Below are 27084 nucleotides of genomic sequence, written 5' to 3'. Positions count from 1 at the left end.
AGGATTGCCTTAGGGACTCCAGCTCTGGATTTTTCTCTTGGGGCCTACTCCTGAAGCCTTCCCCATGAGTGGGTATAGCTGCAAGGCAGCAGAGGTTTGCGATTGGACTTTTCCTTCTCCTGGATGAGCTGCCAACCATGGCTGACAAACCTCATCTGCACGAAGTGACTGATTTTTAAGGCACCAGTAACCTGCCTTTGTGCCTTCTCCTGTCAGTAGAAACGGTTCCGCTGGGCTTGGTAGATAAACCACATGTGAAGGCCAGGAGCTATTTCAAAGCTATTAAAATTGATTAATTTTTTTTAATGTTTCAAATAAAATTATTTAAACATATTAATGGAAACGTTATATTTAAGTCAAATAAGTAAAATGGGGTAAAAAAACAACTGAACGTGGTCTTGTTCCCAGTCACCAGGCTGGAATACCCATGGAAGTGATTGACTGCCTGCTGGCTGCTGTTGGAGTAACAGCTCTTTACTGCTGCTCCTAATTTATTTACTTTTCTCTCCAACCTTTTGAAATACTATTGTTAGATGGGATATTATTTTAATATGACTACCAAAGCAGCTTTGGAAGCTATTACGAGTTCAGTTCAAAAGCTTACTGAGGAGTTTCAACAGTTTAGAAAAGAAATCAGCGCTGAAATTAAACAAATAGGTACGAAACTAGAAGATATTCAAACAATACTGACCGAACATGATAAGAAGATAAAGGAATATGAAGCTGTTATTACTTTACTGGACAGGAGAATGGATGATATGCAAAAGTTACATGAGAAACAATTTAAGGCCAACGAAATGATGAAACAGAAGATTATTGATTTGGAAAACAGAAGTAGGAGGAACAACTTACAAATCTTGGGACTTAAAGAACAAACAGAAGGCAATAATCCTAAAGAATTCTTTGCAAATCTTTTGATGGAATTATTCCCTGATATTATAAAGTCTCTGCCTTTGATTGATCGTGCTTACAGGTCACCTATCTACAGATTGTCTTCAAAATCTAAACCAAGATCAGTCATTATGTGTTTCCATGAATTTCAAATAAAGGATCGTCTGATTCGTGATGCCCGTGGAAAAGGTATGATTGACTACCAAGATCAAAAGATACGTACTGTTCCAGATTTTTCATCAGAATTTATGGTAGAACGTGCTGTTCAAAACAGTTATGATGGAGTTATACAGTCAAAATTGTTAACCCCCTCTTCGTTCTCTGGCTCGACTGAGGATTACATTGGAAGACGGATCATTTAAATGGTTCTATGTGAAGGAACAGGTGCAAGAATTTTTAAACTTTAGAAAAAATGAATGTGTGTGTGTGTGTGTGTATATATATATATATATATATATATATATATATATAATATAAATATATAATAAACTAAAAATCTTGCAAAAACAGAAATACTACATATTAAAAAATGACTGATATTTTTTCGTATGAATAATTGTTATTTCTGTTTGATAACCCTGTCTAAGCTTGTTTCTCATTGTATATTATTTAGTCTTGGTTGGAATAGTTTATAACCTTGAATTTTTGGAGCAGTTCCAACAGGCTTTCTGAGGGAATGTGTTTAGGGAAAGTAGATAGCGGTTGCTCTATGACCGAATTTCTCTCTTTGGGAGGGGGAGGAGGGATGGGGAGTCTTTTTTTCTTGAAGCTGATTTGGGAATCTAGTCAATTCTGTTGCTTAGTTAATATATTTCAAGGCTTATTATTTGGGTTTGATATACGTTTTTCTGATTGCTATTTTAATCTTTCTTATAAAGAGCCTTAAAATGGATCAAAGTATTAATTTACTTAGTTTTAATGTAAAAGGACTAAATCACCCCGTGAAAAGAAATAAGATTTTTGCCTATATTAAAAAACTTAAGGTACCCATTGTCTTTTTTTCAGGAAACACATGTACGTAAGTGTGATAATTCATGCTTTTTTTTATTGAGGGAGAGTGTCTCATTTTCATTCTTCATTTCAGGCCAAAGCAAGAGATGTTTCGATCCTCACAGATAATAAAGTTCCCTTTGTTCAACATAAAGTAATTTCTGATACTAATGGGTGTTTTCTTATAGTATCAGGGAAACTAAATAACAAATTAATGGTATTTGCCAATGTATATGCTCCAAATATAGATGACCCAGGTTTCTTTGAGCTTTTTTTTCGTTTTTGCCAGATCTAAGTCTGTACGCATTGGTGATGGGTGAAGACTTCAATTGCTGCTTAGATCCAGTTTTAGCTCGTTCATCTTTTAAACCAACAATACCAATAAATCAGCTGTGTTTATCAAATCTTTTTTAATGAAATGTGGCATTGTTGATGCCTGCCTTTTTTTTTATCCAGTAGATAAGGAATATTCGTTTTTTTCTCATGTTCATCATACATATTCCAGGATTGATCATTTTTTTTTTAATTGATAGCCAAATGATTCCATTAGTTTGATCCTGTGAATATAAAGAGATTGCTGTTTCAGATCACACTCCTGTGTTTCTATCTTTAAATCTCTCTGGTCTTCTTCAAACAAATAGATTTTGGCGATTTAATATAACTTTGTTATTGGATGAAGATTTTCTAAAGTTTATGAGGAGACAAATTACCTTTTTTTTGAAGAGAATGCGTTAGAGGAGACTTCTAGTCTTATCAGCATATATGCTTAAAGCATATATTAGAAGGCAAATTATTTCTAATACTGCAAGTATTAACAGGAAAGCTAATAAAGAGAGAAGTGATTTAGCTAATCAGCTGAAACTGTTAGACCAAGAGTCTGCCTTGGCTCTAGAACCTGCTATATATAAAAGACGTGTTGAAATTAAAACTAAATATGATCTTCTTTTAACTTATCCAATTGAAACCCATCTCCTAAAAGGTAAAAGTCAATTTTATATTCGTGGAAAACTCCGGGTCCAGATGGATTTTCTGGAGAATTTTACAAGACTTTTTCCTCATTGCTTATACCTCACTTACGTTCAGTTTTTTTCAGATTCATTTAAGTCGGGCAGACTCCCTCAACCTTTTTATAAGGTTTCCATTTCGCTCATTCTTAAAAAGAATAAGGATCCAACTGAATGCTCTTTTTATAGACCAATTTCTTTACTTAATGTTGATGCTCAGATCTTATCTGAAGTCTTGGCCGATAGGATTGAAAATATGTTACCATCTGTCATTTTGGATAACCAAACCTGATTTATCAAAAATCGATATTCTCACTTCAATATTTGCCGGTTATTAAATGTTATTTATTCTCCTTCTAACATGGTATCAGAATGTGTAGTATCCCGAGATGCTGAGAAAGCTTTCAACAAGAGTTGAATGTAATTATTTGTTTAAAACTTTAGAAAAATTTAATTTTGGACCGGTTTTCATTCAATGGATTAAATTACTTTAATTAGCCTCTTCTGCTAGGGTTATCACTAATTTTCATAACTCCAAACCATTTAAGCTTCAACGTGGCACTAGATAAGGTTGCCCGTTGAGCCCTTTGCTTTTTGATCTGGCCTTAGAACCTTTAGCCATTGCTTTTCGAGAATCTAATGATATCACCAGTATTTTAAGGAGAGACACTATTCATAAAATCTCCTTTAATGCTGATGATTTGCTGCTATTTATTTCTAATGTTGAGACTTCATTACCCCATGTGCTTTCTTTACTCTCCTGTTTTAGCCAGTTTTCAGGTTATAAATTAAACCTACATAAAAGTGAACTTTTCCCTTTGAACAATTTGATACCAACAAATTCTAGCCTTCCTTTTAAAATTGTAAGAAACCAATTTACCTATTTAGGTGTAATAGTCACTAAAAATTATAAGTGTCTATTTAAAGAAAATTTTCTTCCTCTATTGAATCAAGTAAAAAGAATACAATTAAATTTGTTGCCTCTTACATTATCGTTAATTGGTCGAGTTAACTCTATCAAAATGAATATATTACCTAAATTTATATATCTTTTTCAGGCATTGCCGGTTTTCATTCCTAAGTCCTTTTTTGATTCTCTTGACTGTTATATCTTCTTATAGATGGAAGAATAAGCATTCTAGATTAAATAAAATTCATCTTCAGAAAGATAAAAAATGGAGGATTAGCCTTACCAAATTTTAGATTTTATTATTGGGCAGTTAATATAAGAAATCTTACATTTTGGTTATATTATATAAATCGTGAGGATTGCCCAATGTGGTTTTTTTTTAGAAACTAATTCTGTTAATAAATTTTCTATTATTTCTCCTCTTGGATCCTCACTTCCTTTGTCTTTGAGTAAGTTAACTGATAACCTGGTAGTTAAACACACTATAAGGATTTGGATACAATTCTGAAAATATTTTGGCTTATTGAGATTTTCTCTTTCGAGTCCCATTTTTTTCTAATTATTTTTTAAACCCTCTATGATTGATGTGGCTTTTAAAGAATGGGATAGATTAGGTATTAAATGCTTTCAGGACTTGTTTGTAGAGGAAAGTCTTTTTTTGTTTGAACAGTTGTCAACTAAATATAGTTTACCCAAAACTCATTTTTTTCGATATCTCCAAATAAGAGATTTTTTACGGTCTCAAATAAGTGCATTTCCTAAAAGTCCTGATAAGAATCTACTAGATGTAATTTTTGATCTGAAACCTTTTTATAATGGATCTATATCTAATATTTATAATATGCTGTTGGGAATGAGAAGTGTTCCTTTAGATAAAATTAAAAATCTTTGGGAACAAGATTTACAGACTTCAGTTTCCGAGGAAACTTGGAATCAAATTTTTTAATTGGTCAACACTTCATCATTGTATGCCCGTCACTCTGTCCTTCAATTTAAAGTGGTCAATAGGGCCCATATGACTAAGGATAAGTTGTCTCATTTTTATTTAGATATATCTCCGTATTGTGATAAATGTAATAATGGAGAAGCTTCACTCATTCATATGTTTTGGACATGTCCGAGTCTTGGAAAATATTGGAAAGAAGTATTTCAAACCTTTTCGATACTTTTTAAAGTAAATTTCAAGCCTAATCCTTTGACTGCTTTATTTGGTATTGTTGGAGGGAAAGGTATTATTTTGGAGCCATCTGATTTGCACATTTTCGCTTTGATGTCTCTTATGGCCAGAAGGACGCGTTTGCTTAAATGGAAAGATACGGCGCCTCCTATTCACACCCAATGTTTACATGATGTGATGTCATGTTTAAATTTAGAGAAGATTCAATGTTCAATCTTTGAATCTAATCAAGACTTTCAAACATTGTGGGGACACTTTCTGAATTATTTTCAAAACTTTTGATTTGTTGTTAAAACACAGCTGATGACTAACAATCTTTTTTTTCTTTTTTTTCTTTTTTTTCTTTTTTCCTATTAATCAACTTCAGTCTTGGTAGTGGTTTAGATTTTTTTAATATAAAAAATTATTATTTTTCAATGTTACGAACTAATTGATTTGTACGAATATAGGGTAAGGAGTCTTTATATGCGATTTAGTTTAATGTATTGACATTTTTTTCCCTGTACTCTGTATTCTTATATATAAATGAATAAAAATATTGGAAAAGAAAGGAAGTGAATGGGAATATTAAGTATTCCTCAAACCGGATAAATTTGGACTTCACTGTTGCATTGCATGTTTAGAGCAGCAATGGAGCAGAGTGAAGTTAGAGCATTAATTCACCCTGGATTTAATGGTGTAGCTTTGTAAGTTCTGGTAATATTAATCTGTGAATGACTCTGCTGGTATGAAACCAACTGTAAGAGATGTACTGCCACACTTTACTATTTCGAGGTAATGCAGCAACTTTGACCACCATCAATTTCCAGGTCAGAGGACATGGCCGAAGACAGGGATGGTCACAGTTTAGGCTTGAATAGCTCAGATGTAAATTTGTAATTTGACTAGCAGGAACTCACAAATGTAATGAGGAGTACTTCACATAAAGAAAGAACAGTTACGGGCAATAACAAGTCATGAAGTCCCTAAAGTAGCTGCTACTACTACGTCGACTCAAGCCTAGGGGGCCGGTGTCAGGCACGATGACGGACTCTCCACTTCTCCCTCTCCCTCATCAGTGTGTTCAGTTCATCTACATTAGCCACGCCGCCGTCTTCTAGCATGTTGACCATAGTCTTGGGAGGGCGCCCAGGGTTCATCCTCCCATGCTTGGGCTCCCATATGTTGACTAGACTGGCAGGTAGCTCGGGGTGGCGTAGACAGTGCCCCACTAGTTGCAGTCTTTTCGCCTCGATTTTAGTGGAGAGCATCGGCAGGTTGTTATAGAGCTCGACATTCGTCATGTGCTGTTGCCAACTCACGTCAAGAGCCGTCCGGAGCACTCGTGTATAGCAACCATCTAGAGACTTTCGCGTCGTCTTGGTGAGCGTCCACGTCTTGTATCCTTACGTGAGAATGGACTCTATGACTGCTACAAAAATCCTCTTTTTAAGCCCTCTGGTCAGAACCCTAAAGTAGGGTTCTGTTCAACCCAGGCAGAGCCCAATGAATTGCGGACCAGATCACCAATGCTTTCTGCACTGCAGTCTACAATTCCTTCCGGTGAAGATAGGAAAAGAGTGAAGAAAAAAGGGACTTCCTACTATTCCATAGAGGCCAGAGAGATGTCACCACTTAAAATGCATGATGTGGTTTACATGGCAGTAAGCTACTGTCACCAGACAATCCTTAAAAGCTGGGTTATGAAGTAAATGATGAAGAAGCTACTATCGTCTTAAGAAGAGCGGAGGAGATTTTCTGCAAACTGAAGCTTGGGCCCTGGTATCACACTAGTTGTAATGTTGCCTCAGTGCGATAATGACACTATAAGCTATCTGAAGGATTCCAGCAGCAGGTTCTATCAACACAACACATGACAATTCAATGTGGCCCACCTGTCTATTCTCAATCATTAACAAGTTTCTTTGAAGTAAGGAAAAGGGTGAGTAACTTTGTTCCTCAGTGTCAACATCTCAGAGGACTTGTCCTGGGCCCAATACATTAATATAATCATGAACAAGACATGCCAGCAGCTCTACTTCATTAGGAGTTTGAAGACATCTGGTGTCACCAAAGACCCTTGTAAGTATCCTTAGTGGAAAGCATTCTGACTGGTTGCATCACAGTCTGGTGTGGAGGCTCCACTGCTCAGGGTCACAAGGGCTGCAGAGGGTTGTATACTCAACCAGCTTCATCACAGGCACAACACTCTACCATCTTCAAAAAACGATGCCTCAAGAAGGCAGCAGCCATCATATGAAGGACTGTCATCATTCAGGCCATGCCCTCTTCTCTTTACTACCTTCAAAATCAAGTTTATCTAGATACTACTAAAACTCTCATGCTCTGTTTGTGACCTCCAGTTGGCGTAAACGGTGCATTACAGCGACACTATTTTTCGCTAAGTCGATTTAAAATGCACTAACTTACAGAATGCAGGCAAAGTTCAGGGTTATATATTCGTATAAAATTGATCACTCGCCAAAATCAACAGCCCCACTTTCACCTGAGAGCCGATGTCAGCCATGATGGAAACCGCGACGCCACACCACAACACCTGCGCACGGCCAGCCTCAGAAGCAACTCACGATGCTCACAGCAGCGACACCAACCAGAGCAAAAGGGCAGGGCAGCTCTATTTCGAGCTGTCACATTCTGCTAATCACCATCAGCATGTGCAGGATTGGGACAGATCAAATTGAGACCCATCAATAAGAGATAATTAAATCTTATTGTAATGACATACTTTGAGACACCCTTCAAACCCTTTGCTGCAGTCAAAGGACTGCGGTGATTATATCACGTCCATTTACGATGGTGCCAACCTCATCATCAAGAATAATCAGCATCCTGGAGGCTTTGGTGTTACTGCTACATATCTTCTATCCAGCATTAGGGTAAAAAAAAATATGGTCAGCCTAATTATGCCACGTGGAAAGAGAAGGGGGGCATTATGGTCAAGAGATGACTCCAAATGTCATAGGGAAGCGGCAAGGAGAGGGAGAGAACAAGAATCGGGTGAGGCCAGGGCTGCACGACTCCAGGATCAGAGTCAGGACAAAAAAGATGAGAGAAGAAGAGACAGAGGAGGGGAGGCATGCACGTCTCCAAGATCAGAGACAAACAACAAGCAGCAGAAGAGCTGAAGAGATGGGGGGTGAAAGGCCTGCACGTCTCCAGAATGACAAAAACAGGCACAGGAGGAGGAGAGAGGAAGAGACAAAGGAGCAGAGAAATGCACGTCTCCAAGATCATAGACAAACAACAAACAGCAGAAGAGATGAAGAGACAGCGGATGAAAGGACTGCACATATCCAGAATGACAACGAGAGGCACAAGGGTGGCAGATCAACCAGAAATTATGCCATCAAAAATATCCTGCGTTAAACGAGGAGGAGCTATATTTGCATTGCTACGTGTCGTTCTTCTTTAATAAACTTGAGGTTTTCTTCTTCAATTTCCAAAGCAAAGCGATACCAGTAATATTCAGGAAAACTTAATGTTCATTCTGGTCACATCAGACTGCAGTACCCTTCTCTCAAAGGGTGCCCCACGGGTCACCCCGTTGTTTAGTTGTCACTTAAAAATGATGAAAATTTTGTTGTATCATGACAACAGGCATGCATAAAATTACACCAAATTACAAAATAAATAGTGAAGAGAGGTAATGTTCATGGAGTGTTAAGAAATCGGATGATGGGGAGTTGAAAGCTGTTCCTGAATCATTGTGTGTGGGTCTTTAGGCTTCTATATCACAGTAGTAATGTGAAGAGGGCATGTGCCCAAGTGGTGAGATGTGGAGCAAAGAGCTGAATTCTAGATTTGAATGAAAAGTTGCTGCCCTTGAAATTAAGGTAGCATTTAATCAAGTTTGATATTAAGCAGGTGGAACGTTGCAGGTGAACCATTTCTCTGGATAGAATAGTGCCTTGCACAAAGGGACATAGTTGGTGCCCAATCAACTCAGCTACAGATGGTTCTTACAGCATTTCATATTATCCTGTGTCTCAACATGTCCAGCTCTATCACCAGTAAACTTTCTTGTTAAGGTCTAAGTGGAGATCTTACTAAATGAGGGGCTGTATGGCGCATCTGCTCCTACTCTTCCTGTTGTAGCTGCATTGTTTATTGTCTTGATGCACTAAGGCAACTTCCTTGTGCTTTGCTGATAACCTTTCCCCGCTGTATTCTTCGCCACCCGGACTGTGTGCATGTGAGCACCACTACCTCAAGTTACTCACTGCATCACTCACCTTCTTGACTCAGAAATACATTGCTTTCCCATAAGGACTTCAGTGTTTCCAGCATTTATCACCTCTTCAAGGGCATTAGGAGTGGGCTTGCTCTCCCTGTTATGGTGGGCAGATATGCAAGAAATAGAGGAGATGTGGATCAGTGGTGGTGAAAGGGAAACGGTGTTCTTTGAAAGGGGGGACATCTCTATGCAGAATGAGTACTCAAGCAATAATTTGGAGTTTAATTACTTTTTGAACTTGGAACATTGAACCTTTGCACAGTTGCTAAGGTAAATAGGCAGAGCAACATCTAGGATTGTCATCTGTTAATGAGTATTCTCGCTCTCTGGGAATTCAGCTGCAGCAACTTTTATCTTGGAGGATTGGACTAAAGCTTCCATCTATTTCCAGGTACTTTTCAATTGGAAAATAATACATAGAAATGCTTTGGCATTTGATTTTAAGTTTTAAAAAAAAAGCAAATTACACAAAAGAATTGCTGCAAGAAGGATTCCAACTGCCTACTGCTTCCAGAATAAAATGAAGGCTAAAATCAAATGGGAAGAATTTTATATGAAGTTCAGGAAAGAATCCCTCAGTACACCTACACATCCAAGAGACACAGTAAAATAGGTAAACTTTGCCTTTGTATTTGGGGAGATCACAGACAAGAGACATGTTTTCAGTACAATGAATTCAGTTTAATTTTTTTAAGTCTTAATTTGATGGTTGGAAACATAGATTTTGTGTAAGGCAAATGTGTAATAGATATTTAAAGAAAATATTTCCATGAAAAGGTCATATAATTTGACAACACTTAATAAAATATCTCATTATGTCGTGAATTTGATAAACGTTCTATTTGCAGAACATTCTCTGGTGAGATGCAGAAGCACATATTGAAAATGTTGTAAATATCAAGTTACATGTCAATTTGTCACAGTCATGCTCAGTTATTTGATAATTTTAAAGCCATAAATAGTATTAAGAATGGCCCAGCTAGTTTTTACTTACCAAACTACCACTTCATCACGTTCTTCCTATTACCCTGAATAACGGTAATGTCTTTGATCCATGCCTTGAATTTACTCAGTTAAGCATGCACAGCCTACTAATGGAGGGAATAATAAAGATACACAACCCCTGGAGTGGTGAATGAAGGAATCCAGCCAGCAACCCACTGGCCTGATCACAGGACAATTTACAATGACAATTACCTACTAACACTCTCGGCTGAAGAGGAAACCAGAGCACCCAGAGGAAACCCACACACTCACGCGAAGGACATAGAGACTTCTTACAGAGGACGCCAGAATTGAACTTGATGGTCAACCTCTTGTTCCGAGACCATAGCCCCCATCTCCCAGTTCTAAATTGTCCAGTTAAAGTTGACTCCATAAGAATTACATGGGTACAGAATGAAAGAATACTTTGTACTACTCCATAGAATATTGGTGATATCATTAGTGGAAAAACTGTAGTTTTGTTTGCCTGATATAAGGAAGGAGCAGATCACAGGGGAGAAGGAGTTGGTGTATGAAGAATGTTCGAGTAGGGCATTATATTATTACTGCTCCAGAAACCTGGTTTTGACCCTGATTTTATAAAGTATGTGTGAAGTTTGCATTTTTCTCCTTTTGACTGAGGTTCAGAGAAACATGGAAAACCAACAGCACAATACAGGCCCTTCAGCCCACAATGCTGTGCCGAACATGTACTTTAGTTCACCCAAGTGCTCTGGTTTCCTCCCATATCTCAGTCGTACTGCTTGGCAGGTGAATTACTCCTTGTGTAGGAGGATAAAAGGAAAATTATATGGATTTGTTTGTCATTTGGGAGAGTGTGGGTGACATGCTAATAAATGTAGGTGTGGAACAGATGGAAGCCAGGATTGACTCGATAAGCAAATTGTATATATCATAAGAAATCAAAGTATGAATAATTAGTGCTCAGCAATTCAGAACAGTGAATCTGTTCTTGAAACAGATGAGATTATAAGGAGGCTTGACAGGGTAGATGTGGTAGATTCCCCTCATTAGGAATCTAGGTGCAGATGACATGGTTTCAGAATATGAGGTAGCTCATTAAACAGAAATGAAGAGGAATTATTTCCCTGGAATCCTCTACCCCAGAGGGCTATGATGACTGCGTTCTTAAGTATATTAAGTATATTTTAATGATCTGGAGATTGGAATGCAATATAAGGTTTCCTAGTCTGCCAGTGATAGGAAAATAGATAGATATTCAGATTGTGAAAAGGACATTGTGATTCTGCAAAGGCACATGGATAGTCTGAGTGAAAACCAGGTGAATGGAGTTTGATGTGAGGAAGCATGGAGACATGAAATGAAAATGCCATTTAACGTCTAAATGGAGTGAGACTGCACGTAATGCAATTCAGAGGGATCTAAATGTTTCCAGTGTGTTAATAATTTGAAGTTAGGCTAGTTCAACTAGTAGTTAAGGCAACTTGCATTTTGGCCTCTTTTGCAAACAGTTTGGAGTTGAAGAATAGGCAAGTTTTGAACATTAGCATTTGAATTTGAGAATGCCCCTAGTCTTCACTTACACAGCATGACTCTTTGTTTAGTCTTGTGTTTAGAATGCATGACCAAAATGTACTCATCTCAATAAAACAATTGGACACCAGATTTCAATCATGAAGATTATTGATTTTGTGTAAAGGTGTGCTTTAAAAAGGGAAAATAAATCAGAGACGAGAGAAAGGCCCAGTTGGTTTGGCAATATGGAAAGAAACGTGAGTGAGATCGGAAGAAAACTGAACCAATGATCCCAGGATTCAGGTTAGTGCAAGAATCAGAATCAGATTTAATATCAATATATGATGTGAAATTTGTTTTGTGGTAGCAGTCCGGTCAATGACATAAATATATAAATTACAAAAATGGACAAATAGCACAAAACAGGGCCAATAAGGTCTATGAAGCATTCAGAAATCTGATGGTGGAGAGGTAGGATAGTTGAGTGTACCTCTTGAAGTGGCATGGTTACATTGCTGTTTACAGCACCAACAATTAGAAGATTGTGGTTCAATTCCTGTGGCTGTTCGTAAGGAGAATTATCTTCTCTCCATAACTGAGTGGGCTTCCTCCGGAAGCTGTAGCTTTCTCTCATATTCCAAGGACAAATGGGTTAGTGTTAGAAAATTGCATGCATGCTGTGTTGGCATATGACACTTGAGGGCTGCCCCCACCACATCCTCAGACCTTGTTAGTTGTTGACGCAAATGACACTTCATTTTCTGTTTCCAAATACATGTGACAAGTAAACTAATCTGATGGTAGTAAGAAGAATAGGATATATTCTGAATAGTGGAAGTCCTTAATGATAGATGCCTCCTTCTTAAGGCAGCGACTCTTGAAGATGCCTTTGGTGGAAGGGTTGTGCCCGGAATGGAGGTGGCTAAGTGTATAGCCCTTTGCAGCCTCTTGCAATCCTGCCCAAGGATCCAGTTGCAGAGGGCTCAGGTTTTGAAGCTTGGTTATTAGTACTGAGGGGATGATGGTGTTGAACACCAAACTGTAATCAATAAGCAGTAGCCTGACATAGTTTGTTGGTTGTCTTAGTGCTCCAAAGCGGAGTGGAGAGGCAGTGAGATTGTCTGTTGTAGAGCTGTTTATTTATATTTATAGATTTATGTGTTTATGTATATCTATTTATAGATATGTGAAAAGAAAAAGATTGGTTAAGACAAATGTAGGTCCCCTACAGACAGAAACAGGTGAATTGATTATGGGGAGCAAGGACATGGCAGACCAATTGAATAACTACTTTGGTTCTGTCTTCACTGAGGAGGACATAAAAAATCTTCCGGAAATAGTAGAGGACAGAGGGTCCAGTGAGATGGAGGAACTGAGAGAAATACATGTTAGTAGGGAAGTGGTGTTAGGTAAATTGAAGGGATTAAAGGCAGGTAAATCCCCAGGGCCAGATGGTCTGCATCCCAGAGTGCTTAAGGAAGTAGCCCAAGAAATAGTGGATGCATTAGTGATAATTTTTCAAAACTCTTTAGATTCTGGACTAGTTCCTGAGGATTGGAGGGTGGCAAATGTAACCCCACTTTTTAAAAAAGGAGGGAGAGAGAAACCAGGGAGTTATAGAACCAGGCAACACACATCAAAGTTGCTGGTGAACGCAGCAGGCCAGGCAGCATCTCTAGGAAGAGGTACAGTCGACGTTTCGGGCCGAGACCCTTCGTCAGGACTAACTGAAAGAAGAGCTAGTAAGAGATTTGAGAGGGGGAGGGGGAGATCCAAAATGATAGGGAAAGACAGGAGGGGGAGGGATGGAGCCAAGAGCTGGACAGGTGATTGGCAAAGGGGATATGAGAGGATCATGGGACAGCAGGCCCAGGGAGAAGGACAGGGGGGATTGAACCCAGAGGATGGGCAAGGGGTATAGTCAGAGGGACAGAGGGAGAAAAAGAGTGAGACAAAGAATGTGTGTATAAAAATAAATAACAGATGGGGTACGAGGGGGAGGTGGGGCATTAGCGGAAGTTAGAGAAGTCAATGTTCATCTCATCAAGTTGGAGGCTACCCAGACGGAATATAAGGTGTTGTTCCTCCAACCTGAGTGTGGCTTCATCTTTACAGTAGAGGAGGCCGTGGATAGACATGTCAGAATGGGAATGGGATGTGGAATTAAAATGTGTGGCCACTGGGAGATCCTGCTTTCTCTGGCGGACAGAGCGTAGGTGTTCAGCAAAGCGGTCTCCCAGTCTGCATCGGGTCTCGCCAATATATAGAAGGCCACATCGGGAGCACCGGACGCAGTATATCACCCCAGTCGACTCATAGGTGAAGTGTCGCCTCACCTGGAAGGACTGTCTGGGGCCCTGAATGGTGGTAAGGGAGGAAGTGTAAGGGCATGTGAAGCACTTGTTCCGCTTACACGGATAAGTGCCAGGAGGGAGATCAGTGAGGAGGGATGGGGGGGACGAATGGACAAGGGAGTCGCGTAGGGAGCGATCCCTGCAGAAAGCATAGAGAGGTGGGGAGGGAAAGATGTGCTTAGTGGTGGGATCCCGTTGGAGGTGGCGGAAGTTACGGAGAATAATATGTTGGACCCGGAGGCTGGTGGGGTGGTAGGTGAGGACCAGGGAACCCTATTCCTAGTGGGGTGGCGGGAGGATGGAGTGAGAGCAGATGTGTGTGAAATGGGGGAGATGCATTTGAGAGCAGAGTTAATGGTGGAGGAAGGGAAGCCCCTTTCTTTAAAAAAGGAGGACATCTCCCTCGTCCTGGAATGAAAAGCGTAGGTGTTTAGCAAAGCCGTCTCCCAGTCGGGGTTTTAATTCCACATCCCATTCCCATTCTGACATGTCTATCCACGGCCTCCTCTACTGTAAAGATGAAGCCACACTCAGGTTGGAGGAACAACACCTTATATTCTGTCTGGGTAGCCTCCAACCTGATGGCATGAACATTGACTTCTCTGCCTTCTCTAACTTCCGCTAATGCCCCACCTCCCTCTCGTACCCCATCCGTTATTTATTTTTATACATACATTCTTTCTCTTACTCTCCTTTTTCTCCCTCTGTCCCTCTGACTATACCCCATGCCCATCCTCTGGGTTCTCCCCCCCCCCCCTTGTCTTTCTCCCCGGACCTCCTGTCCCATGATCCTCTCGTATCCCCTTTGCCAATCACCTGTCCAGCTCTTGGCTCCATCCCTCCCCCTCCTGTCTTCTCCTATCATTTTGGATCTCCCCCTCCCCCTCCCGCTTTCAAATCTCTTACTAACTCTTCCTTCAGTTAGTCCTGATGAAGGGTCTCGGCCTGAAACGTCGACTGTACCTCTTCCTAGAGATGCTGCCTGGCCTGCTGCGTTCACCAGCAACTTTGATGTGTGTTGCTTGAATTTCCATCATCTGCAGAATTCCTGTTGATTGTGAATTATAGACTCGTTAGCCTAACATGGATGGTGGGGAAAATGCTAGAGTCAGTTATCAAAGATGTGATAACAGCACATTTGGAAAGTGGTGAAATCATTGGACAAAGTCAGCATGGATTTGTGAAAGGAAAATCATGTCTGACAAATCTCAGAATTTTTTGAGGATGTAACTAGTAGAGTGGATAGGGGAGAACCAGTGGATGTGGTATATTTGGATTTTCAAAAGGCTTTTGACAAGGTCCCACACAGGAGATTAGTGTGCAAACTTAAAGCACATGGTATTGGGGGTAAGGTATTGATGTGGATAGAGAATTGGTTGGCAGACAGGAAGCAAAGAGTGGGAATAAATGGGACCTTTTCAGAATGGCAGGCAGTGACTAGTGGGGTACCGCAAGGCTCAGTGCTGGGACCCCAGTTGTTTACAATATATATTAATGACTTGGATGAGGGAATTAATGCAGCATCTCCAAGTTTGCGGATGACACGAAGCTGGGCAGCAGTGTTAGCTGTGAGGAGGATGCTAAGAGGATGCAGGGTGACTTGGATAGGTTAAGTGAGTGGGCAAATTCATGGCAGATGCAATTTAATGTGGATAAATGTGAGGTTATCCACTTTGGTGGCAAAAACAGGAAAACAGATTATTATCTGAATGGTGGCCGATTAGGAAAAGGGGAGGTGCAATGAGACCTGGGTGTCATTATACACCAGTCATTGAAAGTGGGCATGCAGGTACAGCAGGTGGTGAAAAAGGCAAATGGTCTGCTGGCATTCATAGCAAGAGGATTTGAGTACAGGAGCAGGGAGGTACTACTGCAGTTGTACAAGGCCTTGGTGAGACCACACCAGGAGTATTGTGTGCAGTTTTGGTCCCCTGATCTGAGGAAAGACATCCTTGCCATAGAGGGAGTACAAAGAAGGTTCACCAGATTGATTCCTGGGATGGCAGGACTTTCATATGATGAAAGACTGGATCGACTAGAAACATAGAAAATAGGTACAGGAGTAGGCCATTCGGCCCTTCGAGCCTGCACCGCCATTTATTATGATCATGGCTGATCATCCAACTCAGAACCCTGCCCCAGCCTTCCCTCCATACCCCCTGATCCCCGTAGCCACAAGGGCCATATCTAACTCCCTCTTAAATATAGCCAATGAACTGGCCTCAACTGTTTCCTGTGGCAGAGAATTCCACAGATTCACCACTCTCTGTGTGAAGAAGTTTTTCCTCATCTCGGTCCTAAAAGCCTTCCCCTTTATCCTCAAACTGTGACCCCTTGTTCTGGACTTCCCCAACATCGGGAACAACCTTCCTGCATCTAGCCTGTCCAATCCCTTTAGGATTTTATACGTTTCAATCAGATCCCCCCTTAATCTTCTAAATTCCAACGAGTACAGGTCCAGTTCATCCAGTCTTTCTTCATATGAAAGTCCTGCCATCCCAGGAATCAATCTGGTGAACCTTCTTTGTACTCCCTCTATGGCAAGGATGTCTTTCCTCAGATTAGGGGACCAAAACTGCACACAATACTCCAGGTGTGGTCTCACCAAGGCCTTGTACAACTGCAGTAGTACCTCCCTGCTCCTGTACTCAAATCCTCTCGCTATAAATGCCAGCATACCATTCACCTTTTTCACCGCCTGCTGTACCTGCATGCCCACTTTCAATGACTGGTGAATAATGACACCCAGGTCTCGTTGCACCTCCCCTTTTCCTAATCGGCCACCATTCAGATAATAATCTGTTTTCCTATTTTTGCCACCAAAGTGGATAACTTCACATTTATCCACATTAAATTGCATCTGCCATGAATTTGCCCACTCACCCAACCTATCCAAGTCACTCTGCAACCTCTTAGCATCCTCCTCACAGCTAACACTGCCACCCAGCTTCATGTCATCCGCAAACTTGGAGATGCTGCATTTAATTCCCTCATCCAAGTCATTAATATATATTATAAACAACTGGGGTCCCAGCACTGAGCTTTGCGGTACCCCACTAGTCACCGCCTGCCATTCTGAAAAGGTCCTGTTTATTCCCACTCTTTGCTTCCTATCTGGTAACAAATTCTCCATCCACATCAATACCTTACCCCCAATACCATGTGCTTTAAGTTTGCACGCTAATCTCCTGTGTGGGACCTTGTCAAAAGCCTTTTGAAAATCCAAATATACCACATCCACTGGTTCTCCCCTATCCGCTCTACTAGTTACATCCTCAAAAAATTCAATGAGATTCGTCAGACATGATTTTCCTTTCACAAATCCATGTTGACTTTGTCCGATGATTTCACTGCTTTCCAAATGTGCTGTTATCACATCTTTGATAACTGACTCCAGCAGTTTCCCCACCACTGACGTTAGGCTAACCGGTCTATAATTCCCCGGTTTCTCTCTCCCTCCTTTTTTAAAAAGTGGGGTTACATTAGCCACCCTCCAATCCTCAGGAACTAGTCCAGAATCTAACGAGTTTTGAAAAATTATCACTAATGCATCCACTATTTCTTGGGCTACTTCCTTAAGCACTCTAGGATGCAGACCATCTGGCCCTGGGGATTTATCTGCCTTCAATCCCTTCAATTTACCTAACACCACTTCCCTACTAACATGTATTTCGCTCAGTTCCTCCATCTCACTGGACCCTCTGTCCCCTACTATTTCTGGAAGATTATTTATGTCCTCCTTAGTGAAGACAGAACCAAAGTAATTATTCAATTGGTCTGCCATGTCCTTGCTCCCCATAATCAATTCACCTGTTTCTGTCTGTAGGGGACCTACATTTGTCTTTACCAGTCTTTTCCTTTTTACATATCTATAAAAGCTTTTACAGTCAGTTTTTATGTTCCCTGCCAGTTTTCTCTCATAATCTTTTTTCCCCTAGGCTTATACTCGTTGGAATTTAGAAGATTGAGGGGAGATCTTATTGAAACGTATAAAATCCTAAAGGGATTGGACAGGCTAGATGCGGGAAGATTGTTCCCGATGTTGGGGAAGTCCAGAAGGAGGGGTCACAGTTTGAGGATAAAGGGGAAGCCTTTTAGGACCGAGATTAGGAAAAACTTCTTCACACAGAGAGTGGTGAATCTGTGGAATTCTCTCCCACAGGAAACAGTTGAGGCCAGTTGATTGGCTATATTTAAGAGGGAGTTAGATATGGCCCTTGTGGCTAAAGGGATCAGGGGGTATGGAGGGAAGGCTGGTACAGGGTTCTGAGTTGGATGATCAGCCATGATCATACTGAATGGCGGTGCAGGCTCGAAGGGCCGAATGGCCTACTCCTGTACCTATTTTCTATGTTTCTATGTTGCAGTGGTAGGCAAATTGCAGCCAATAGGTTTTGGGAAAATAGTGGAATTAGCAAGATTGCATGAGCTAGCTAGAATCAGTGGGCAAAATTGACTTTTTCAGTGTTATAAGGAAATATGGAATATGAATCAGTTGTATTCTCATCGAAACAGAAAGTTCTTACAGGGCTCAGCAGGGTGGATGTAGAAACACCTGCCCACTGACTGAAGTGTGCAGTATCAACATAAGAAGTAGATCATTCAGAACTGAATTTTGGACAAGTATCTTGAGTGTGGTAAATCTATAGAGAATGTGTCCTAATGGCTGTGGGGCTTCATCTTCAGAGTTTCAAAACAAAGATTAAAAGATTCCTGAACATTAAGGAAATGGAGGTATAGGGCATCATGTAGGAAAATGGTGCCTAGGCAGAACTTCGTCCATGGTCTTGATGAATGGTGGGCAAGCTCAAACAGCTAAATGGCAAAGTTGTGCTTTGCAGTTTTATAATTTGATGATGCAAATAGCGAACAGTTCAACTATCACTCAAAAGTGTTTAAACAGGTGTATGTTAATTATGACCCCTTCTAAAACCTTCAATCATCTGGGTGAATGGGAGATTTCATGTTATATTAGATAGGAATTGTGTTAAGTGAATAATTCATTGTTTTACTGTTTATTTTGGTATATAACTGCCATATTTCCAGAGTTTCAGGGTGGCCATGGGCCCCAGCTATGCCTGTCTCATCACTGGCTATGTAGAATAGTCTATGTTCCAAGTTTCCCCAATAACGCTTCCTCTGCTACATCGATACCTGTGTTGGTCCTGCTTCATGCACCCATGGTGAGCTCGTCAATTTCATCAACTTCACCTCCAATTTCCACCCTTCTCTTAAATTCACCTGGTCTATTTCTGACTCTCCCTCCTCTCTCCGCCCACCCTCCTCTCTCTCACCCACCCTCTTCTCTCTCACCCACCCTCTAGAGCAAACTGTTGACTGACATCATTTATAAACCTACTGATTCCCACAATAATCTTGAGGCTACCTCTTCTCACCCTGTTTCCTGTAAAAATGCTATTCCCTTTTCTCAGTTCCTTCGTCTCTGCCATACCTGTTCCCAGGATGAGGCTTTCCTTTCTAGAACGTCAGAGATATCCTCCTTCAAAGAACAGGATTTCCCATCCTCCACCATAGATGCTGTTCTCACCCGCATCTCCTCCATTTCCAGAACATCAGCACTCACCCCATTTTCCTGCTATCTAAACAGTGATAGAGTTCCTCTTGTCTTCACCTACCACCGCATGAGCCTCTACATCCAACACTTCATCCTCCGCAACTTCCACCGTCTCCAAAGGCATCCAACTACAAGACAAATCCTAACCATCACCCCCCTCCTGGCACTTAGCCCTGCAAGCAGCCAAAGTGGTACACTTGCCTATTCACCTAGTCGTTCACCTCCAGTCAGGGTCCCAAACAGTCCTTCCAGGCACGGCAACACTTTACCTATGAATCTGTTGGGGTTGTCTATTGGATCTATTGCTCTTTTACATTGGTGAGACATGTCGTAAATTGGAGGACCACTCCTCTGAGCACCTCTGCTCCATCTGCCTAAAGTGGAACTGCCCGGTGGCCAAACATTTTAATTCCGATTCCCATTCTGACATGTTAGTCCATGGCCACCTCTTGTGCTCACAATGAGACCACCTCAGGGTGGAGGATCAGCACCTTATATTCTGTCTGAATAGCCTCCAACCTGATGGGATGAAAACAGATTTTCTCCTTCTGGTAAAAAAAAATTCTCTCCCCCCTCTCCTCTTCTATTTCCCACCCATGCCTCTTAACTCTTCTCATCTGCCTACTTCCTCCCCCTGGGTCTCATCCTCCTTTCCCTCCTGCCATGGTCCACTCTCCTCTCCTATCAGATACCTTCTTCTCCAGCCCTTTACCTTTCCAATCCACCTGGCTTCATCTATCACCTTCTAGCTAGCCTCCCTCCCCTCCCCCCACCTTCCTTTTTTGTTGTCTTCCCCCATCCTTTCAACTGTTTATTCATTTCCATGGATGCTGCCTGACTTACTCAGTTCCTCCAGAATTTTGTGCATTGCTTTGGATTTCCAACATCTGCAGACTTTCTCATGTTTATGCCGTATTTTGTGTTTTGCTATAAACCCATAAACTTTTCTAAAGTTTGCAATGTATTTGCTTTGCAGAATGACAAAGGGAAGAAAACCAAGGTCTATCACATTGCCAGAGAAATCATGAGCTCAGAGAAAGTGTACGTACAGTGTTGTGATTTTGCTATGAAAGCTTACAGCTGACTTTTCAGTTGTCACAAATCACATTAAAAACTTAATGCTCTGGATTTATTTCAACAGGTTTGTGGATGTTTTGAAACTTTTGCATATTGTAAGTAATTTATTTTCTGTTTATATCATTGTTTGAAATCATTTGTAAACTTTTTTTAAAAATAGGTAGACCATCATATTCTATAACAGTCAATGCATGAAATCCCTTTCTGCAGAACAGTGCTATTCCAAGGGTATTAGATTTCAGCTAATTTCTTCCTCTTTGAAATGCATTTCAAAGTTTGAACTGGACAGCTGTTGCACTTTCTAATTGTCCATGACCAATAGTGAAAAGGTTTTGATATCTATTTCAGACATGTGTGAGGATATTAGCTGCCACCTGTCAATGCCTTCCATTGTCATGATACAATATCACGTGGTAGTGCCAAACCCCTTGGTATGCCCAGTTGCAAGTCATGTAAACCTTAATCATTTTAACATGTGGAAACCGGTGTTCAACAGTGCAAAATAGTTGGATCAAAATTAACTTTGCCTTTTACTCTGTATGGTATGTTGTATATAACTTGAATCAGCAGCTTTCAGTTGTTTTCGATGTTCTTTGTCAAAATATTTTGAATAGTTAGCCATTTCAGCAGCATTTTTATTGAGAAGGTCTGGTTAGGATCTGGAAGAATGATGCAGTGTCAGCCCCTGCAAACCAATGTTAAATCCCACACTTCGGTTGCAGGAAGCATTTCAGTTGTTTCAGAGCTGTGCTTAGCATGTATCTGTTTTAAATTTGTTGTAATAGTTATTCAAAATGTGGAAATAATTTACAGTATTTTGTCAATAACTCAACATATTGAAAATTTAATGACTTGTTTGAGAATTAAATTTGGAGCTAAAATTAACAGTGCCCCACTATTAACCACAGAAAAGCATTTTCTATGAACAACAGGAATTCTGCAGATGCTGGAAATTCAAGCAACACACATCAAAGTTGCTGGTGAACGCAGCAGGCCAGGCAGCATCTGTAGGAAGAGGTGCAGTCGACGTTTCAGGCCGAGACCCTTCGTCAGGACGGTCCTGACGAAGGGTCTCGGCCTGAAACGTCGACTGCAGCTCTTCCTACAGATGCTGCCTGGCCTGCTGCGTTCACCAGCAACTTTGATGTGTGTTGCTTTATTTTCTATGAAGGGTTTTGAATATTAAAAAAAATTAATGCTTGCGAGCATTTGTTTTTCTACAACTTGCTAAAATTCCAAACTTGATGTGCATGTCCACTCGTATTTTGCACAGTGCTAGAGGGAAGCAGCGCGATGACACCTCAGGTCATCACCATCATCGTTATCTGCCGTGTCGTATGACATGGGTGATCATGTACTCATCCATGACCATGATTGTTCCTGGCAAATTTTTCTACAGACGTGGTTTGCCATTATCTCTTTTTGGGCAGTGTCTTTACAAGACAGGTGACCCCAGCCAATACAGTATCAATACTCTTCGGAGATTGTCTGCCTGGCGTCAGTGGTAGCATAACCAGAGCTTGCGATCTGCACCGGCTGCTCATCCGACCATCCACCACGTGCGGACTAAGCTGTTGCTACACCTTGCCCGAGGGTGACCTGCAAGCTAGCGGAGGGAAGGTGTGCCTTACATCTTCTTCGGTACAGAGGTATCTCCACCCCGCCACCCAACACCTCGGATGCTGTCTGCGTACAGTTTGCACGTTGCTTGAGTCCTAATGAAGGGTTTCACTCTGAAATAATGACTGTTTATTTCTCCCCTGACCTGCCAAGTTCCTCTAGCATTCTATGGGTGTTATTCTGGATTTCTAGCATCTGCAGAATCACTTTGTTTATCCCTGAGTTCTTGTGGGTTTCTTCTGTGTCCTTCAGTTTCCTTCAACATCCCAAAGGGTTGGCCACAGCAAATTACCCCAAGTATGTGAGTGAGCTGTAGGATCTGTGGGGAGCTGATGAGAACAGGAAGGGCATGTGGTGGATGCAGTTACTGCTAGGATTGAATTCATGAAGTCTTAAATTCTCTATCCAAATAATGTTTCTGTGAAATCATTAATTCTTGTATCCTTGGCAAATTGTTCTTGGAAATAATATCCTACATTCTCAATGCCATTCTTTCATAATTTTATACCAGGTTTATAATGTAGCTGTAAAATATATACAGTTCTAATATATGAAAGGTGGAAAGAAAAAAACCTGAAATGCTTAACAGATCAGGCAGCATCTGTTGAGGAAGAGCCAGAGTTAATGTTCTAAGTCAGGATCCCTTCATCAGTCCTAATTTCTTCAAATTGTTATTTCCTTATGCCAGTAAGATTAAGATCAAAGAATTAACAATTAAATGTTAAAATTTTCAATTTGCATCAGTTGGATTATATACTTATCATTAAATAGATTAATAAATCAGAAGATGTAACTGTTGCAAACTTCACTGCCTATAATTCTGTCCATTTGAAATCTGCTAGGATTTCCGGGATTCAGTGATTCAAGCTTCACGACAGTATGGAAAACAAGTGATTGATGATAAGACCCTGAACCAGATCCTGTACTACCTTCCACAGCTGTATGAGCTGAACCGAGGCCTGCTGCGAGAATTGGAAGAGAGAATGGCTCACTGGTATTAAGTATTCAGTATTGCATGTGTGCTAATAATTTCTATTCCCTTAAGCTGTACGGATTTTTGAATCTGATCCATAGGAATAAGTTATGAGGTAAATTTTAAGTGGCTTGAGCTTTTCAACCTGAGAGGTGATATTTACTAAGACTGGAAAAAGCATGGAAAAGCAAAATCTGGAACTTTTCATGTTAACGGGTGATGGAACTGACAAGATAGTAATGTGCTTACCTGTGGTTTAGAGCTCTTTGGAGATTGAAGACAGAGTTTTGTTCAGAGAGTAAAATGTGCTTATTTATAAAGAATGTGAGAGCCTGCACTGGATATTTCTAGGAAATATTTTCATTTTAATTTGTTCATAGTCTTTAGAAACTTCAATTCGATATTTAACACTCCAAATATTTTACCTCCAGTACGTCAATAACGATATATCCATATGAATTGGTGTTACAAAAATAACTTACTCAACATCATTAAAACTAAAGAGCTGATTGTTGACTTCAGGAAGGGGAAGGAGGCTGAACATGTGCCAGTCTACATTGGGGGATCAGTGGTGGAGAGAGTCAGCTACTTTAAATTCCTGGCTGCTGACATATCCTGTGCCTAGCACATAGATGCAATCATAGGGAAAGCATGCCAGCATCGTTACTTTCAGAATCAGAATCTGGTTTAATAGCACCAGCATATGTTGTGAAATTTGTTAACTTTGCAGCAGCAGTACAATGCAATACATGATAATATAGAGAAAAAAGCTGTGAATTACAGTAAGTCGTATGAAATAGTTAAGTTAAATAGTGCAAAAAAGAAATTAAAAGTAGTGAGGTGGTGTTCATGGGTTCAATGTCCATTCAGAAGTTGGATGGCAGAGGGAAAGAAACTGTCCCTGAATTGCTCTGTACCTCCTTCCTGGTGGTTACAATGAGAAAAGGATATGTCCTGGGTGTTGGGGGTCCTTAATGATGGACGCCACCTTTTGAGATTCTGTTCCTTGAAGATGCCGTTGATACTATGGAGACTAGTGTCCGTGAAGGAGCTGACTACTTTTAGAACTCTCTGTAGCTTACTTTGATCCTGTGCAGTAGCCCCCTCCATGCTCAGTGGTGATACTTTCATTTAGAATGCTCTCCACAGAAAATCTGTAGAAATTTGCAAGTGTTTTTGGTGACGTATCAAATCTCCTCAAACTCCTAATGAAATATAGCCACTGTCGTGCCTTCTTCATAGCTGCATTGATGTGTTAGAAGGTTAAGATCTACACTGAACACCAGCAAATTTCTACAGATGTACTGCTGAAAGAATCCTGTCCAGTTGTGTTATGGTCTGGTATAGCAATTCAAAATGTGCAGGATTGTAAGAAGCAGCTGAGCAGTGGACTCAGCCCAATACACCACAGACACATCCCTCCCCACCATCCGTCGTATCTGCAGGAGGCACAGCTTCAAGAAGATCCCATGCTATCTTCTCATAGCCATCATTGGCCTGAAGTCCCACACCACCAGGTTCAAGAACAACTACTTCCCCTCAACCAATCGGTTCTTGAATCAACAGGCGCAGCCCAAATTGCTGCAGCTTAACAACATTATCATCAGTTCACACCAAAATGGGCCTTGCTTCTTTTTGTTCCTTCTTGTAAAACATATCAGAATCAGAAGCATATGAAGGATCTCAGCCCAAAACATCATCTCTTTATTCCTTTACATAAATGCAGACCTTTTGGATGTGGGAGGGGACCAAAGCACCCAGGGGTAATTCATGCAGACTCCACATAGGCAGCACTGATGTTAGGATTGAACAGATAGCTAGCTGCACTACTGTTAAACCTTTTTCACACATTGAAACATGACATTAAACCATGGGCCAAGTAGGTTGTGGTCAACAAACCTTACTACGTTATTGTGTTAAATCTGTTGTGTTTATTGTCATATGTACAAGTGTATTGTATGTATGCAGCAGTATTGTAGGCACATGGCATCATACAATCTAATTACCTGGTGCCTGTGACAAACAGCAGCTATGGAACACCGAGTTTATTTGTTTCATTTCCAGAGATGCTGCCTGACCAGCATTTTGTGTGTCTTGCTCCAAGGTTAAGTTTCTTTTCCAGTTCTGAGCATGTTGAGTGTCTCCAATGCCATGACAGTTTGCTTATTGTCTGGTTGGCTCAGTGTATGATAGAAGGGGTTGAAATTGTTATCTTGTTGAGATTGTATCAAATAATGGTACATCTCGAATATGGGGGTAAAACTGCATCTTCACTTTATATATTCCATGTGCAAGTCATTCTCACATTATTACTCATTCTTGCTTTTTTTTTAGAAATAAATAGCTTTTCTTGTTTTCACTTAAATGAATCGTTTGTTTCTACAGGGATAAGTATCAGAGAATAGCGGATATCTTCATGGAGAAAGGACCATATCTAAAAATGTATTCAACTTACATCAAGGAGTTTGACAAGAACATTTGTTTGTTGGATGAACAGTGCAAGAAGAACCCCACCTTTGCTGCTGTAGTCAGAGAATTTGAGGTAATAAATATTCTCTAGACCATGTCGACTTTAACATATTTGCTGCTGTTTCTCTCTCTGAGATAGACACATTGCATGTGAAGACTTGATATTTCTCCAAAGTGCATAATTCAAAATACTGTGATGGGTTCATAGCTATCATTAACTGGTTTTTGAATCTTCTCGTGTATGAAATTTCATCTTTGTTTTCTTTCAGATGAGCTCTCGCTGTGCAAACCTGGCACTCAAGCATTACCTGTTAAAACCTGTCCAAAGAATTCCGCAGTACAAGCTACTTCTGACAGGTAGTTTTAACTCATTGTTCCTGAAATATCTGCATTAGTGACAAGACATTTGATTTTATTTTTCTTTTCTCTTAGTGGAAGACTTCTTTGTACATTAGGTATTAACGTTTCATTAATATGCAGCATGAAATCACTTGACAGCAGTTACTGCTTTTTGTGTTACTATTTTAGCACAGTTTCTTGGATGTAATGCAACTTGATATTGGCATTAGAATGCATGGACATTTCTGATAACCTGTAGTAATTTTGTCCGGATAGATTGAAATGTGTTCAGCCATTTTATTTGTTCCATAGGAAAGTGAACAGATTTATTGTTTAATGTGCAGCATTGCTGATTATTGGGAATTAATTTCTGAAATCAGAACTTTCAGTATTGCAATGTAAAGAAAGAACGATGAATAATTGAAATTTGAAAATAGATTTGATCTCTGAATTCATGAAGTAGAACTTCAAGTATCACTTCACCTGCTTCATGCCAAGCTTTTTGCGATGAATCCACTTACCTCAGAGATGGGTCTCCATTTGGTATGAACTGTTCGCAGTTTATCCTGCTAGAATAATATTGTTCATGTTGCATTTTGTTTAGTATTATCCTCTTTCGTTTCTCTAGCCATCCGTGGAGTATCTTACTGGCATAAGGAAGCGTTTGAAAGGAAATTATGTCCTGACATTTTGTTTTACCTTCATTAGGAAAGGAGCCAGTTTCATTGGCACTTTTCAGATGCCACCAAAATATTATTTGAAGTGCTATCACATGCTGCAACCTCCCCAGTTTTAAAGATTTCTTGCATGTTTAACAGTGCCTGATATTGCATCCTTCTCTGCCTAACAAATTGATGGGTCAAGTTAATATAGCATGCTCTGAATTGGTCCATATCAAAATATTTTATCATCCAATATGTATCCTTGTGCATTCGACAGGAACAGGTAAAATTTGACTTCTAGTATTCAATAAGCTTCTGTCAGGTCTTT

General features: G+C 40.3%; 1 protein-coding gene across 1 annotated transcript in view; it reads left to right on the top strand.

Moving 5' to 3' along the window:
- fgd6 (FYVE, RhoGEF and PH domain containing 6) overlaps nt 1-27084 on the top strand; it is a 169086-nt gene that overhangs the window by 67430 nt on the left and 74572 nt on the right. The window contains exons 4-8 of the mRNA XM_072241464.1: nt 20593-20657; nt 20758-20788; nt 23156-23307; nt 25672-25828; nt 26025-26112. Of these exons, the coding sequence (XP_072097565.1) occupies nt 20593-20657; nt 20758-20788; nt 23156-23307; nt 25672-25828; nt 26025-26112 (493 nt within the window). The remainder of the gene's footprint in view (nt 1-20592; nt 20658-20757; nt 20789-23155; nt 23308-25671; nt 25829-26024; nt 26113-27084) is intronic.

This window comes from Mobula birostris, chromosome 23 (assembly GCF_030028105.1).
Source record: "Mobula birostris isolate sMobBir1 chromosome 23, sMobBir1.hap1, whole genome shotgun sequence".
NCBI lineage: Eukaryota > Metazoa > Chordata > Chondrichthyes > Myliobatiformes > Myliobatidae > Mobula > Mobula birostris.
Note: the sequence above shows the minus strand (reverse complement) of the source record. Positions and strands in the feature narration are given on the sequence as shown.